Source organism: Pituophis catenifer, unplaced genomic scaffold (genome assembly GCF_029215685.1).
Source record: "Pituophis catenifer annectens isolate HBS135680 unplaced genomic scaffold, rPitCat1.0.hap2 SCAF_17, whole genome shotgun sequence".
In the NCBI taxonomy this organism is placed as follows: Eukaryota; Metazoa; Chordata; class Lepidosauria; order Squamata; family Colubridae; genus Pituophis; species Pituophis catenifer.
The window spans coordinates 12,534,482-12,546,800 of record NW_027256897.1 but is presented as its reverse complement, the minus strand read 5'-3'; the positions used below and the strand labels follow the sequence as shown (position 1 = coordinate 12,546,800).

Genomic DNA, 12,319 nt, shown 5'->3' with positions numbered 1-12,319 from the left:
TCCTCCATTCTAGTAAAAATATAAAAAAATATGTGGATAAAGCAGCTGCAGAAACACAAATATTTCTTGAGTATTTGCAGGATAAGAGTAGATTTTAAGATTTAAGATTAGATTTTCTCTTAACATTAACTTTGCATTATATTATCTGAAGTAACATGACTAAATTAAAACAATCATTTATGGGAGCTTCTTTATCTATTAGATAATTTTAATTTTCTTCTGTTCTGGGTTTATTCTGGAGGAAGAGTTATATTAAAATAAAAACAAACATGTAAATAACAGTAATTAAGTAGTACCATAAAGAATTGCACTAAGTTTTTCCTATCAAATATGTGAAATCTTTAGTCCGTGCTTTTTTTAATTACTACAGTTGCCAATCAATACTTGTTTATCGAGAAATTGGGTAACCTCAAGTAGCATAGTAATTATTATACCTTATTAATCTTTCACAACCACAGCCACATACAAATAAAAAGAGGAACCGAAATCTTTGATTTTACTCCTAGGAGGCAATTTACAACCTGCTGAACTGATCAAAAACTACCTCAGCATTTATCCAGTTTATTTTATGGGCAAATTAACTCAAAGAAAATCCCAAACCGTGAAATGCCCGGGAACTAAACAGAAATAATAAAGACATGTAAAAATAATGGGACTGGTAAAAGAAAAGTCGAAAGAGCTATCAAAAGGCTCCAAACTCTATAGAAATCAGTACAAACATATATATGGTGGCAATGAGATTACGAATTAGTCCAGCGTCTGGGGAACTTTCCTGAACTTTTAAGTCTTAAAGTGAATAGGCAGGAGATGTATAAAACTGTGCCAAGGAGAACATGTAGTACCTAAATCAGTGAAGCTAAATGGTTACTGGAAAAAAATTTCTTCTCAATAGACACAACTCAGAAAGCTACTCCGACACTTGCAATTAAAACGCTTGGGGGACTTGTGTGCTAAGCCAGGGTTTGTTTTAATCACAGTTTGTGATCTAACTGGCTGTGTTCACACAATATATTCTCAGAAAGTCACTTGTAGCAAACCAGAATTTGGGGAGTACAACACCCAACACATCACCAGGAAACCCTGAGAATTGTGTTTCAGGTATATCAGAGGTGTCATCCCTGTTCAACCCACAACAGCCTCCCTGCATTTGACCCTGGCACGATGATGCGTTGTTTCCTAGGTTGGCACATGGGTTCAACCTTCAGCACATGCTAATAGGGATCCCTCGCTCTTTGCCGCCAAGACCAAAGTTATTTCTAATGGGAAATAAAACACTGCCAGGCTGGGTCTTTTGGGCCGTGGTGGCCCCTCATCAAAAATTGTGGGCCTCTTTGCCACCTGGTTGCCAAGCTGTGCCCACTCACAAAATGGTTGCCTGGCTCGTGGTAAAAGCCAACTCAGCCTCTCCCCCCCCCCAACACAAAGACACTCTTGCAAAGCACAGAAGGCTAGATGTTGCGGTTACATTTTTACATATATATGTATGTATGCATGCATGTGTATGTGTATTTTTTATTTTACACACACACACACACACACACATATATATATATATACCCTGTTTCCCCTAAAATAAGACATCCCCTGATAATAAGCCCAATTGGGCTTTTGAGCTCATGCAATAAAATAAGCCCCAAAATAATAAGACTTTCTTGTAAATAAGGCCAAGCGCTTATTTCAGGGTTCAAAAAAAATATAAGACAGGGTCTTATTTTCTTATATATTTTAAAATCTTAAGTTCCGGAGTTCGCACTATGTCTGCTTCTTTTTTTTACTAATATACCTGGAACTCGTATTTTTTGAATAGTTTGTAATACACACACACACACACACATATATATATACATATATAAATATACATATACATATAGATTTGTTTTCATAGATTTTCATGGGTAGAGGTATGCAAGTTTTGGTGTATTCGGTCTTTTCCCATGTAAGATTGAGAGTAAGATTGAGATACTCTCAATTTTACACGGGAAAAGACCCGAATACACCAAAACTTGCATACATATATATATACACACACGCACACACATATATATATGGCTAGAACAGTAATGCACATATATATATACATACACGCACACACACACACACACATATATATAAACACATACACAAAATAAAAAATACACACACACCCCTATGCATGCCAAGGTGGCAGCCTACCTTCCTTGCCCCTTTATTTATTTCAATTAAAATCACCTTGTAGCGCAGGTGAGCCAGAAACCCCCCTCCCCCAATTTGCGAAGGAGACCCAGCCCCGTAACTCAGCTTCCCCCCCCCCCGGCCGAAAATTTCCGAGCCCCCCGGGCCACCTCAGCTGCTGGCCGGCCCTCCCTGCAACCCACCAAGGTCGGGTGAAGCGGCGCTGGGCCGGACCCCAGCCGCCCCTCTCCCGACACCGCCGGCGGGGCCTCCTCACCACAGACACCCCCAGGGCGCCGCCTTGGAGACCCGGCCCGTGTGGCGGGCCCGTTGCCATGGCGACCGCGGTCTCCCGGCCGGGCCTCCTCCTGCTCACCTGCCGGGCCGCGATGGCGCCTCGCGGGATCCGCCGCAGCCGCGAGGACAGGCGCCGCCCGCGGGGACGGAGGGAGGGAGGGCCGGCGGCGGGCGGGCGGACGGGGGCGGGACCGGGAGGCCATCGGCCGGGCCTAGTCTCCCGGCCGGCCTGGCGGACCCGCCCCCTCCTTTCTTCCCCTCCATTTCTCGTCCTTCCTTCTTTCCTTCCTTCTCCTCCCCTCCTGGGGCTTCTTCTCTCCCTCCTTCCTTCCTTCCTTCCTTTCCTTTTCCTATCTGCATTCACCCACCCAGGCCCCTATGGCGCCCTTTCCTCCGCTTTTGCTTTTTGAGGGGGTCTCGTTTTTCCTTTCCTTGCAGACGTTTCATGACCCAACTAGGTAACATCATCAGTGCTGCAAGGGAGTGAAGTTGGCTTTTTTGTTTTAATGCAAGTGGCTCGCCTTACTGGACTATAAAATGAGAGGAAGCCCCGCTGCCTTCTTGCACTGATGATGTTACCTAGTTGGGTCATGAAACGTCTGCAAGGAAAGCCACCCAGCTCAGAGAGCACCAAGGACCTCATAATTCCAATCTCTGAACAGGTGGGGATCCTATTGATCTCCCCTCCACTCTAGCACTGATGATGTTACCTAGTTGGGTCATGAAACGTCTATATAGCAAAGGAAAACAACCAAGCTCAGACAGCACCAAGGACTCCGTCAAGTCATCCCTGAGCTATAAATATTCTCCCGTTTTGTTTCTGACTTATTGGAGTCAAGGTTAATGTGGGCTTGGAGAATTGACAGCATGATGAACCTTGACAGTCGTCCATTTAGTAAATCATAGTTCAACAAACCAAGGCTAACAGTAGAGAGATTATTTCCTGGCATTTGTCACTTGCCTGTACATTGATTTTCTTCTTGAACTCTCCGCTCTTCTTTTGAAGAGCAGGATTGGGATTTTGGTTTGCCATTCCCAGGGTGGGCCGAGGGACAGAAATTGGGAAACGTATATCCCAAAGGTGGAAACTTTTTTGAGTCCTGCGTCCATCTTCCACTTCCTGCCTGTGTCCCTTTTCGGTTTATTATTATTTTTTATTTGAAAAATAAATATAACAAACACTTGCAGGACCTGGTCTACCCTAATGAAGAGAAGGACTATGGATGACATAATAGCAGGCTTCTAATATGTGATAGGTTGTGTAAAAAAGAGGGGATTAATCTATTCTCCAAAGCATTTAAGGGCAGGACATGAAGTAACAGCTGGAGGAGAGATCCAACCTAGAACTAAGAAGGAATTTCCTGACAGCAAGAACAATTAATCAGTGGAAGGGTTGCCTCCAGAAGTTGTGGGTACTCCATCACGGAAGGTTATAATCAGTGGTAATAAATGTTATCATTAAAATTTAATTATTAATTAACAAATTCATACTTCAGTCAACTTCCTGCCTTTTTTCTTTTTTTTTTCTCCTTCCAATGATCTATGTGTCAGCCAATAATTGATTTTCAGCAATTGCCCGGACAAGTTTTCTTGGAAAGCTTTCTTGTAAATTGTTTGCCATTGCCTCTTTCTTAGAGCTTTGTGGATGTGACTGTCCCAAGGGGAAGGGGCAAGAATTCACCATCTGCCGGTTTCTAGCCTGGTGGCTTTACTACTACACCAAACTGGCCATCCTAGTGGTATACATCCAGCATCTTATTTTCTTGCATGCCATTGGAGCCAAGGGCTTCTGCTCCTTGGATCTCTCCCTACACTTCCATAAACTTCCATTTCTCTTTCTAGAGCAGGGGTGTCAAACTCAAGGCCCGGAGGCCAGATCCAGCCTGCGAGGTGCTTAGATCTGGCCCGTGGGGCTGCCCTGGAAACAGCAACGGACCAGCCCGTAGGGCCTCTGCTAGCGAAAACGGAGATTGGGAAGGCCATGCGCAGCTCCCAAGCTCCGTTTTCGGCTGCGATGGCCTCCTGCAACCCCCAGGGCGCTCAGGCCACCACAAGGGCCCCTGACACGAGTGATGTTGAGCTGGTCACGCCCACCCTGGCCATGTCCCCCTCCAGCCCCCCAAGATCAAACACAACCCTGATTTGGCCCTCAATGAAATCGAGTTTGACACCCATGTTCTAGAGCAGGGGTCTCCAACCTTGGCAACTTTTAAGACTTGTGGACTTCAACTCCCAGAGTTCAATTCCAATTCTAGGAGTTGAAGTCCACAAGTCTTAAAAGTTGCCAAGGTTGGAGACCCCTGTTCTAGAGTAAGCCTGCTCTCAAGGATTGCCAGCCTGAGGTCAGTGACACCGTCCAGTAGAAATATATGCTACTTATATTTCTCCTCCCCTACCAGTTCTTAATAAGCCAACTGTGAAATAACCTAAAAATTAAACCTGGATGCATTCACACAATTACGTAAGCTGCTTAGAGGTACCCTTGATTTGTCTTCTATGTGTGCCCAAGCAATAATGCTAGCCCACTGGCTGAATTTATGGTTCAATGTACAATTAAGAATCGAGAAAAATAGGAGCAATCAGGTGAAACGTTGTGCAAAACCATCCAATCTCTGTACTGAAAAATGATACACATTCAAAAAAGATTTTACCTCCATGAAGATGAGTCCACGCTCAGCGTGAGTTGCAATAAGTACAAGAAAAAGGAAGCACCATTTATTTATGAATATTTCCAAGCCCAAAAGCCATTGGAGGAATTCCCCTCATCCCAGGGAAGGAATGAGACACGTTGCTTGCAAAAAAAAGTAGCAAGAACATTTTGAAGCTTCTGGGACGAATTTGGGAGCTTCATTGCTTCTGGCTACAGATCAGAAACCAGCAGATCAATTTGGTTATATCTGACGGTTGAGCAAGAAATGTAGGAACTTTTCTGCTTTGGTGACTGCTGAGATTCCTGAATTTTTTTAATCCTTGCAGGAACTGGAAGCTGAGAATGAGAAAAGAAATGAGAAGCTTTTGATGCGAAGGATCTATTCCCAAGACTTGATTTTATTTCTCTGTCCACCAGCCAAGAGCAGTGACACTCCCCACCATTCCAATCCCGTTGAAAACTTAAGAGTTCCAGGTTGGTGGAAGCACCATAGAGCAATGCTAAAATAAATATCCTGCTGGTGACTATTACAAATACTTCTGTTGTTACAAAAGGGATAACTTGCTTATGACTTCATTTGGAGAATGTATTCTTCCCCTGGAAAAAAATTGAAGAGAGTTTCAAAAGGCTACTTGGGCCCAGTTCCAACATTAAACATTCTCCACAATTTACTGTTCCTTAAAATTGCAAATCTTTTGTTTGGATGTGTTTTCAGCATTTCTTAGTAGCCTTCTAGGGCTGGCTAGATTGGTTGCGATCAAATTCAATCCATTCATAAAGAGTTACTTTCAACCCCCAGGTCCAAAACAGCCTTCTAAAATTTCATGCAGCTCTGTTAGATCTGATCATTTTTGCTGCAAACTGTCCCTGGATTACATGGGTGTTCTTGAGCATTTTAAAGCAGAGAGATCTTCAGAGATCTTGCAGTCCTGTTGCAAGCTAAAAGTCCTGCTGTCATGCATCTGCAGTCATGCATCTCCAGAAGATGGGCTTGTTATGACCTTTATGAAGCTCGCATGGCATTACCCTAATTTGTACAAGAAAATTAATGGGTATAAGCCCCATCCAAGTCTTCTGAGATGTTAAGCAACATTTATTAGCCTGACAGCTTTCCTGGTTTAGCATGTCTGTTTTACCCTCTGCATAGCTCACTCCTCCAAGCATTCTGATTACAGCATTTATATTTCACAGTAGGGGAATCCCACTGAAATCATCATTGTAATTTATGTAATTTTGGCTCCTCCAGATGCATTTCTATAGAAGCTGCTGGTCTACAAGTGCTTTCTGAATTTATAAAATCAAACAGCAGTCCAAGATTGGGGTAAGAACAATATTGTCAACGGACATGAAGAGGGGAGATTTAAACCTTCTCTCCCACTGGTGATATCTGTTAATGTGTCAATAAAGGAGAATGAAGGTAAGTGCCACATGGATCTCTTCCTCCCAAAGCAAAGAGCAGCTCAAAAATGCTAATCAGAATTGAAACTTATGTCCAGTTTAGAGTCCTTCCCTTTGCGGCTTCCATTTGTATTTTTAAACGCAATTGGAAGCTGCATTTAAATGTTAGATTTTAATGTGAAATTGCAACATCATGTCTGGTTTGAACACTACATTCTGTTTTTGAAGAGATGAAAGTTCTTCACTGTATGTTATGTTTGGGTCTCCAACAAAGTGTCAGACGTGCCAAGAACTAAATCTGGTTTCTGGCCCTGACTGTAAGAGCATCAAGAGCATTCCAATATTTAAGGGGCTGCCACAGAGAGGAGGGGACCAAGCTATTTTCCAAGGCACCCGAAGGTCAGACAAGGAATAATGGATGGAAACTGAACAAGGAGAGATTCAACGTAGAAATAAGGAGAAATTTCCTGACAGTGAGAACAATCCACCCGTGGAACAGAAGTTGCCTTCAGAAGTAGTGGGAGCTTCATTCCTGGAGGCTTCCAAGAAGAGACTGGACGGCCATCTTTCAGAAAATGGTGTAGGGTCTCCTGCTTGGACGGGGGGGGGGGGGGTTTGGACTAGATGACCTCCAAGGTCCCTTCCAACTCTGTTAATATCCAGACAAATGGAAAGCACCAATATTATTGGAACGTGGAAGGAAAAATTGCATTGTCCCAAATGGCACGCTTAGAAAATATAAAGATTGGAGGGAGTCTGGGGGTTGGTTTGGAAGCGTTAAGGAAAAAATGGCAAAAACGGGGAGAAATGGAAAGGAACATCCTGCCAGAAAAAAAAAGGACAATTTTGGAAAACTAGGCTTATAATGACAGGCATCTCTTCATCCCGGGTGCCCCCCCCCCACAACAAGGGAGAGACCCCCGGATGGGGAGGGAGGGGGAAAGTCACAGCCCCAGAAGACCCCCTTAACCTCCGCATGACGGAATTGGGGGGGAGGGAGAGAGAAGACCACACCCCAAAGTTCAAGGGAACCCGGGCCCCTCCCTGCCGCCCCTCCCCGCGGGACCACGACGGCCCTCGGCACTGCGCAGGCGCCATCTAGCTGAGTGAGGAAGGACGCCGTCGATTGGTCGTTCCGGGGACGGCGGCGATTAGCAGAGGCCTCGTTGGGGCGGTCTCTAAAGAGGAACAGGAGGAGCTTCTCAGAAAGGGCGCGCAACGAGGTCCCGCCTCCACTTCCGGGATTAAATAAACGACCGAGGCGATTAATTGCTTCGGCTGCGGACGGGCTCGGAGAGCGGTAGGCCGCCGTCTGAGGGGCGGAGAAGGAAGCCCGAAGCCTGGTCTGGCGAGCGGACGCTTTGAGGTGGAGGCTGTATCCGCCTCGGGTCTGGTCGGAAGGCTCGTGAGAGGCGGAGGCTTCGGCCTGGGCCTCCCCTGAGGGAAGGGGACACAGCGTGACCCGCTTCTCTTTCTGCCCTGCAGGAGGATCGCGGCAGATGCAGGAAAGAGGCGCCGCCCGGGAGGAGGAGGAGAGCGGGCCCCGCGGAGCAACCCTGCCCGGTCCCGGCGCGGCTTCCCCAGGATACGGCGGGGAAAGGCCGGGGGGCTCTGTGGCTGCAGGAGGGAGGAGCCCAGGGGGATCCCTGGAAAGGCAGCTGCCTGGAGGGCGATGTGTGGAGGAGGAAACGGGCGGAGACCCTGAGACGGGCCTGGAGGGCGGAGGCTCCTTCGGAAGACCCCGAAAGCCCCGAAGGATCCAGGAGGAAGCAAAGGAACATCAGTGCCCGGAATGCCAAAAATCCTTCAAAAATAATGAAAATCTGGAAAACCATCTAAGGATCCACTCAAGAGACAAACCATTTAAATGCCCGGAATGTGAAAAATCCTTCAAAAGAAACGACCATCTTGAAAGCCATCTAAGAATCCACTCAGGAGAAAAACCTCATAAGTGCTTTGAGTGTGGAAAGAGCTTTAGTCATTTGGGAAATCTTTATAGACATCAAAGGATCCATTCCGGAGACAAACCACACGAATGCCTGGAGTGCGGAAAGAGATTCAATTTGAGGGAAAGCCTTTATAGGCATGAAAGGATCCACACTGGAGAAAAACCATACAAGTGCCTGGAATGTGGAAAGAGCTTCAATGTGGTCGGAAACCTTTATACACATCAAAGATTCCATTCAGGAGAAAAGCCATATAAATGCCTGGAGTGTGGAAAGAGCTTCACTCTGAGTGGACATTTTTATACACATCAAAGAATCCACACAGGGGAAAAACCCTATAAATGCCTGGAGTGCGGAAAGACCTTTACTGAGGGTGGACAGCTCCATAACCATCAAAGGATCCACACTGGAGAAAAGCCATATAAATGCCTGGAGTGTGGAAAGAGTTTCAGTGAGAGCGGAAGTCTTTCTAAGCATCAAAGAATCCACACAAGAGAAAAACCATACAAGTGTCTGGAGTGTGGAAAGAGCTTTACTGTGGGTGGACAGCTCCATAATCATCAAAGGATCCACACTGGAGAAAAACCATATAAATGCCTTGAGTGCGGAAAGAGCTTTACTGAGGGTGGACACTTACGTCGACATCAAAGGATTCACACTGGAGAAAAACCGTATAAATGCCTGGAGTGTGGAAAGAGCTTCAGTCAGAAGGGACAGCTTTATAGACATAAAAGAATCCACACAGGAGAAAAATCCTGTAAATGCCTGGAGTGTGGAGAATCCTTCACAACAAGCAGAAAACTCAGAAATCATCAAAGAATTCACCTGGGGGAAAACCCCTAAAAATTCATGGAGAGTGGAAAAAGTTTTAGTCAAAATACGTTTCAGTAAAAATTATAAACTGTACACACAGAAGAAAGTTTTTAAGTGCACAGTGTGTGCTAAATCCTTCAGAACAAATGGCAATTCCAAAACCACCTAAAAATCCATATGGGAGAGAAACATAAATGGACTGATTGTGGCCAGCAAATTCTGCAACCCTGGATCACATGCACAAGAGTTTCTCTAGTGCTAAGAACCTGCTTAAGTACTTATCACAGACCTAATTACAATCCAATAAGGCACAGGTGTGGATATTGCCCATTCAACCTGTGGATGTATACTGTATTATCAGCCCAAACCTTCAAGGATATGCAAACTTGGAAACAGAACCATTTTACTATTTTTTTTATCATGGTTTGTTTAATATCCTAACTTTGTTTAATATCCTAATATTGATTTGAATCACATGCTGCATGGTCATTATTTTCTTACAAAATTGTCCACCTCTTGAAAATTCTGCAAAAATTCTGCCTAAACCTATGAGTGCCAATGTATTCAATTCCATATACTGATACCATCACAAACTTATTCAATCCATCATCGGAACAATGTGGCTGTAAAAATACGTGGGCTACAAACTCAAACCATTTCAGTGCTGAGGGAAATACATTCCTTGACTTGGCTATGAAAGAGCTCTTTGCTAATTCTTTCATATAATATTCCTGAGTCCCTCGGGAATAGGGCGGTATATAAATTAAATAAATAAATAAATAAATAAATAAATAAAATCTATATGGGTTTTCCAAATGCCAATAGTATGCAAGACCATCCCAGATATTTTAAAATTCTAAACTTGTCATTTGGGTTCCCTCAGTGTTCCATTGATACTTTTTTGATTTTATTTAAAAAAAAAAACCAAAAAAACATAGCTACAAGGAACTTTCTAAGGCCAACTAAGGTTTGTTACCATAATAACAATGTCATCGAATATAAGAAAAGTACAACTGGGCCCACTGAATGAAGCAGAGGTAAATTGGAGGCAGGTGACCTGTTGGGGAATGGAGGTTAAATTCTACAAAGGCCACATGTAATGGGGTCCTTTATGATTATATATCTCAATTATGAAAGGATTGAGTATGAAAAGCATAAAAAGCTCAATGGTAGCACACCTAAAGCCTGCGTTTTGCTATTTTACACAGTCCTGCAGTTCCCTATCTAGAGGGCACGTACATAATGTACTACAGATAGTATACACAAGAGTATGTCATAGCCAAGGACAAACTGGCTGAAGACTAAGAGGCCAACAAATAGGAATACCCAAACCTTGAGGTGCCCCAGATTAAGCATGCAAACCTCTCTTTGGCAGAGGTTCTCGAACTATGCGTCATGCTTCCTGGGGAGAAATGAACAAACTGGGGAGAGGTGCAAACTGGGAGGGCTTGCCCATAAAAAAATAGGTTGATGTAAGAATTAACTCCATTTCTTTCTGAACAACTGGGTGGTGATCCCATGGATTTGTAGCCTCCAAAACCCGGGCATTGCAAATTTGGCATGGAGCTGATAACCTGATCCCTGAATTTGAGAGAAACTTTGACCTTTGCAAAGGAGCTTATTTGCCCACCCAAAAATACGAATCCCCAAATAACTCGGGCAAAGCAAACGGCATTTATTAAGGGGGAATCAAGTCGTCTTTATAAGGTACAGCAATAAATGATAACATACATTCAGTACATTTGTTGTGTCTATAAGCAAATGATCAAACAAAGATAACATTGCACCTGAGACTTGGAATAGCAGAAAATGTGGAGTCTAGATTAGGGGTCCCCAACCTGTGGGCCATGGCCCACTACCGGGCTATGTGAGTGGTTGGCCTGTATGCGCACATCTGTGCGCGCACACCTCCCCACTCGCGCTACCGTTCTTGCCACAGATGTTAGGTGAATCACTGCAGCTGTTAAATTAGTAATATGGTTGTTAAGTGAATCTGGCTTCCCCATTGACTGCTTGTTAAAAAGTCGCAAAAGGGGAACAAATCACCCCTGGACACAGCAATGGTCATAAGTATGAGTCAGTGGCCAAGATCCAAATTTTTATTGTGACCACGGGGATGCTGCAATGGTCATAAATGGAGAAAACGGCCATAAATCCCTTGTTCAGTGCTGTTATAACTTCAAACAGTCACTAAATAAATTTGTAATTCTAGGACTACCTTATATAAGGACTACCTTATATTAAAAACATTTAGGAGAGCAGGCCGCTCCACCCTCGGCATCCCTGCAGGCTGCACAGCACTGCCTGGAAGTGCACTATTTTCAAAGCGGCTGCAAAAAATTGTCCATCTGAAATGTTTCCTACTTCTGGCATGGAGTCACATGGGGCAGGGACACAGAAGACCTCTCTCCTTCCCCAACATCTCTGGAGATTCCAGAAGATCTACAGCAGAATTCCCCAACCTTCCTGGCTTTGTGGACTGGCTGGTGGAGGGGGGGGAATGGTTCCACATGAATGGCCAGCAAATTGAGTGTGTGTATGTGCTTGGCTGCTGCTGATGCACAGGATGCATGCATGTGTGTGCGTGTGCTCACCTACCACAGCCCGATTCCGAACAGCTCATGGCCCAGTGGTGGGCCGTAGCCCAGGGACTGGGGACCCCTGATCTACAGTAAAAGTTGAGTGATGAAAATGGAGAGGAGGGTGTGGGACTCAGCAGGATGGGAAGAAGGCCCAAAGCCTAAAGGGATGTGGGTTGGAAAATGCAGGCCGGCAGGCAGGGTGGAATGCTGCAGAGTTCTTTGGCTCAGTGGGAGGAGAAACAATTGGTAGCACTAAAGTAGCTGTAACTTTGAAATTGGGTTGTCACTAAGCGACCGGTCAGAATTCGAGAACTACCTGTAATAATTGCTGACAAACTCAGTCAGTGTGATTTCTGGGTGGCATATCACATAAACGCACCAGGAATCAAAAGAGAAAAGAAGCAACAGCCAATATATAAACAGAAAATCTAGAATCTGAAATCCAGATGGTGGATAGGTTGGCTAAACCCCATAGCCACTGA

General features: G+C 44.6%; 1 protein-coding gene across 1 annotated transcript; it reads left to right on the top strand.

Annotated features, from left to right (window-relative positions):
• Positions 1-7,806: 7,806 nt before the first annotated feature.
• LOC139325817 (zinc finger protein 23-like) lies at positions 7,807-9,285 on the top strand. The gene is made up of 2 exons (XM_070955831.1): positions 7,807-7,862; positions 7,982-9,285. Exon 2 carries the CDS (start codon positions 7,996-7,998, stop codon positions 9,283-9,285), a length of 1,290 nt encoding a protein of 429 aa, XP_070811932.1. The 5' UTR covers positions 7,807-7,862; positions 7,982-7,995.
• Positions 9,286-12,319: the final 3,034 nt, after the last annotated feature.